Consider the following 4,186-nt stretch of genomic DNA (forward strand, 5'->3'; position numbering starts at 1 on the left):
AAATTGGACTGAAAACATAATTAACTTCAAACAGACTGCGCCCTTCCTGTAATTAACGATCCCCTGAAGAATGGATCTTCTACTCAAGTGAAGACAGGGAAAGTTTTATCTTGAAAAGCAGACAGGCTTCCCTAATCCACTGCAGGAGGGGCGTTCCCAGAGGATTACTCTTGACAGTAGGGATGAGGAATTGCAGAGCTCCAAACGGCACAATGTAACTGTTAGTTTCTGTTTTAAATTTTTCTGAAAAGTTTAAACCTATTGGGGAACCAATCAGAAAAGCCATCTTTATACATCTCTGTAACATGCAGCATGCAATCAGGTGTGCAAAACACAGTGAAGAAGAACTTTAATGTGAAGTAAACTGACTTACACTTCTCACTATGCACAGTGAGGTTCAAGGCCACCCTGCATTTGCACGGCATTTTTTTGATTTAAACATACAGGCAAAATCTGAAACGTTGAACGCCTGGCTAACAGTTTAAACATTTTAAACTCCAAATTAGTATTGACATCTATAGAAATAGTGTACCCCCAAAAACATTTTAAAATACTAGCCAAAAAAAATCTTTGAGAGAGAGAGATTTTATTCTTCCCTGGGGTTTGTGGGAGCGGGGGCAGATTTGCTGTCCTTCTCATTCAGTTTTCACTGGCGCAAAACCTTCAGAAGTCTGAGGGGTCTGCAGGTTCCCGTCCAGAGGTACAAAAAAACAATCCGTCAAGATTGTCCAGAGACTCCCAGCGGGACACCTGGAATTAATAAAAACCCAGATGTGCACAGACTCCTCCCCCTCCCTCTGTGAAAACATTCCAGCCTGATTCGGAGTGCCTCATTCGCACACAGCCAGTCGCTGGTACAGGACAGAGCCACGCTGCCCAGCCTCTCCCCAGCACCATGGCACTCCGAGCACTGTGCCTCCTTGCTGCCCTCACCCTGGCCTGTGCCCAGCACCAAACTCTGATGGAATACATCGAGAGAAGGATTCTCTCAATAGAGGTAAGACTCTCCAGCCAGACCTGGGGATCCTTTGAAAAGTTTAGAATAGAGAATTTAAAACAAGATGCTCTCTGATTACAATTTCATTATGACACCTTTGCAGCATCTTTCGAAAGGTATTTAATAACAAACTGATCGCGTGCAGCTGTGCAATGATGCCCTCACGTCTCACAATTTGTTGTTTGGCACTTTTTTTTTGAAGATTCCTGTGAGGAGGGTGGAGAAATAATTCAAGTGTAATTCTGGAATTAGTAGCAGTTCAATTCTTGCTAGCTTTATATAATCGTTTTATCCTTCTCAGATAAATGTTCTTTTGCATTTGAAATTCCGAGGAGTTTTAATTAAATAAATAACTAAATTAACAAAGCCTATGAGTAATTAATCCCATGTAAGCCCTGTAAGTTGTGAAAGCCTAACTTTCTTCACCAAGAACTTTTACTGGTACATCAGTGAAACATCAAGTATCAGAACAGTTTCAGTACATTTAAACTCATTTGAAGGAGTTCAATGAGAGTTTTTTGTATTTTAGTGTTTTTGTTATATTTTGCCTTTTTCAATCCACATTTTAAAAGATTAACCAAAACCAGCTGCGATTGAATCGAGAGAAAGTGGTGGCACAGGGGGCAGATCTACCATGTGACGCTGGCACCATGCCCGCTGCCCCTCCCCTTCCACAAGCTCAATCTTCACTTCCTTCCCCAGGACCGCATCTCCGCGTGGCACGACAACACCAACCGTTACGCCGTGGAGCTGCGCGAGTTCAAGCAGCAGATCGTGAGCCTGATGGAGACCCTTGAGAAGGAGCGGCAGGGCCTGCGCTCGGAGCTGGAGAACACCAACACACGCGTGGAGCGCATGGAGCGGGAACTGGACTTCCTGGAAACTCAGAACCACGCCCCGCCCTGCGTGGAGGTGGACGACAAGCTGGTGGAGCAGCAGGTCAGAAAGGCGAAGGAGAAGAACAAGGTGAAGTACGAGAGGCTCACAGGTAAGGCTCCTGCAGGACACGCTGCTGCTGATTCTAACGGCATGCAGAGTCAGCGCACTGTACCCGGGCCAGGAAAAGGAACACGTGCATGATATTGCTAACATGCGTCGCGTTCAGCTGATACTTCCTGTCGCTGCAGTTTAAAACACCCACTAGTGGCAGCAAATGTTGAAATATTACAAGACATGTTCTGATATTCAATTAGAAATGTTTTAATTTGAGGTTTTGTAGTTGAAATGTTTCTCGTTTTTGAATTTTAGTATTTCTACTTGGAAATGTCCATTCGTCACTCTGCAGTCCCTGGTTCTATTCTCTACAAAGCGCTAAAGGATAAATGTCAAAAAGCTGTCTTGTTTTTTTGAGGCTTGAAAAATTAGTATTTGTGGAAGGTCGGTCGTTTTGATGCCAGTTGATAGCTGAAGGAGTTTCTTTCGTAGTTAATCATTTGATGCTTGTATAAAGTGTTGCTTTTTACTTTTGTTTTCAAATTGGGTGCTCTGTGCACGGGATGACACCTTTCGTAACAATGATTCCTTCTGTATGATTTCAAGTGCACTTCAGAATCGCAGTTTATTAAATTCCCTTTCCTGCCCCCCAGACTGCAGGGACATGGTATCCAGCATCAAATCCATGAAGATCCTGAAGAGGCTCGGTGGTGCGATGGGTGTGTGGGCCAAAGATCCAGTCGGGCAGTCGGGGGAGATCTACATCTTCAACAGCTCGTCCGGGGACACGCTGCACCATTTCAAAACGGTGCGCGACTTCACGGCTTCTGCAGGAACCTCGCGGGCCAAGAAGGTCAAGCTGCCCTTCCCCTGGGGCGGCGCGGGGCACACAGTCTACGACGGGCACATCTACTACGTGAAGGAGGGGCAGGACTTCCAGGTCATCAAGTACGACCTGAAGAACGAGACGGTGGTGGACAGCGTTGTCTTCCCAGCGGAGGAGCAGGTCCCCGTCTATGGGCTTTCCCCCGAGACCTTCATCGACCTGGCTGTGGACGAGGAAGGACTCTGGGCCATCTATGCCACCAAGGAGAACGAGAAGAACATCTGCCTGGCCAAGATGGACCCCAAGACGCTGGCTATCGAGCAGATGTGGGACACGCCCTGCCCCCGGGAGAACGCGGAGGCGGCCTTCGTCATCTGTGGCACGGTGTACGTGGTCTACAACACCAAGCTGCCCAGCCGCTCGCGGGTCCAGTGCGTCTTCGACGTCAGCGACATGGTTACCAACGACGACGCCCCTTTGGTGTACTTCCCCAGACGCTACAGCTCCCACGCCAGCCTCAAGTACAACCCCCGGGAGAGGCAGATCTACGCCTGGGATGACGGCTATCAGATTCTTTACAAGCTCGACCTGAAGAAGAAGCTGGAGGTGTGAGCCCTGCAAAGGGCTCCTAGGAACTGGGGGTGGGCGGGTGAGGAGCTAGGCTGGCATTGCCCTCTCCAAACAGTACACTGTTACCTATAATATAACGGTAAGCCACTGACAGTGAAGTGTGTTTTTAGAAGGTTTTGTATGATTGTAAATGGTGCAGTGGGGCCTGTTTCCTGTCACCAGGGTCTGTATAGTGGTTTCACAGAGTGGGACTCTTTCATAACGTTTCTATACCTTTACCACTTGCAGTCCTCTCTCACCACTGGCAATGCAGCAGTGACATCATTTACTGTTCACTGTGCGGTGATGATCTGCGATGCATTTGAACAGCGTGGTTTGTTTTTGGCTGTCTTTGCAGTTCACCTGTTAATGTTGATGGGGGAGGGGAACAAAATGGTATTCCTATCAAAGAATGTTTTGTTTCTTCCCAGTTGTGTTCCTCTGTACTCTTTTCAAGGCTGCAAGGTCTTCAGTGTTTTTGTAGAAAAATAAATAGCGACTAAACGTCAAGCCATTCTGTGTAACGATGTATTTTTGTTAATAAATAAAACCCAAGATTTTGTGGCTGTTTCATTCTAATGGGAGGGGAATGCTAATGCGATCGCTGCTGGAATGCAGCGGCTCCAGAGCGAAGCAGCAGAGCGGCGCAGGAATGACATCGTTAGTAAAGTGCTGTCTCCTGAAGCACAGAGACCTTTTGTAGAAAGCTGGTGTATTTCAAGTACTCGGCTGATCCTATGAAAGGTATCGCCTGAAAAAAACAGTGTTGTAATTATCTGTGACCCAGCCGTAAGGTTCACCCTGTTTAACTGTAAAAGCCT

At 47.0% G+C, this 4,186-nt stretch overlaps 1 protein-coding gene across 1 annotated transcript; it reads left to right on the plus strand.

Moving 5' to 3' along the window:
• Positions 1 to 676: 676 nt before the first annotated feature.
• On the plus strand, positions 677 to 3,922 carry LOC121309279 (olfactomedin-like protein 3A). Its single transcript, XM_041242156.1, has 3 exons — positions 677 to 997; positions 1,700 to 1,985; positions 2,584 to 3,922. The coding sequence occupies exons 1-3, from the start codon at positions 896 to 898 to the stop codon at positions 3,366 to 3,368; spliced, it is 1,173 nt and encodes a 390-aa protein (XP_041098090.1). The 5' UTR covers positions 677 to 895; the 3' UTR covers positions 3,369 to 3,922.
• The last annotated feature ends 264 nt before the right edge of the window (positions 3,923 to 4,186 follow it).

The sequence above is a fragment of the Polyodon spathula genome, unplaced genomic scaffold (genome assembly GCF_017654505.1).
Source record: "Polyodon spathula isolate WHYD16114869_AA unplaced genomic scaffold, ASM1765450v1 scaffolds_1100, whole genome shotgun sequence".
NCBI classification, from domain to species: Eukaryota; Metazoa; Chordata; class Actinopteri; order Acipenseriformes; family Polyodontidae; genus Polyodon; species Polyodon spathula.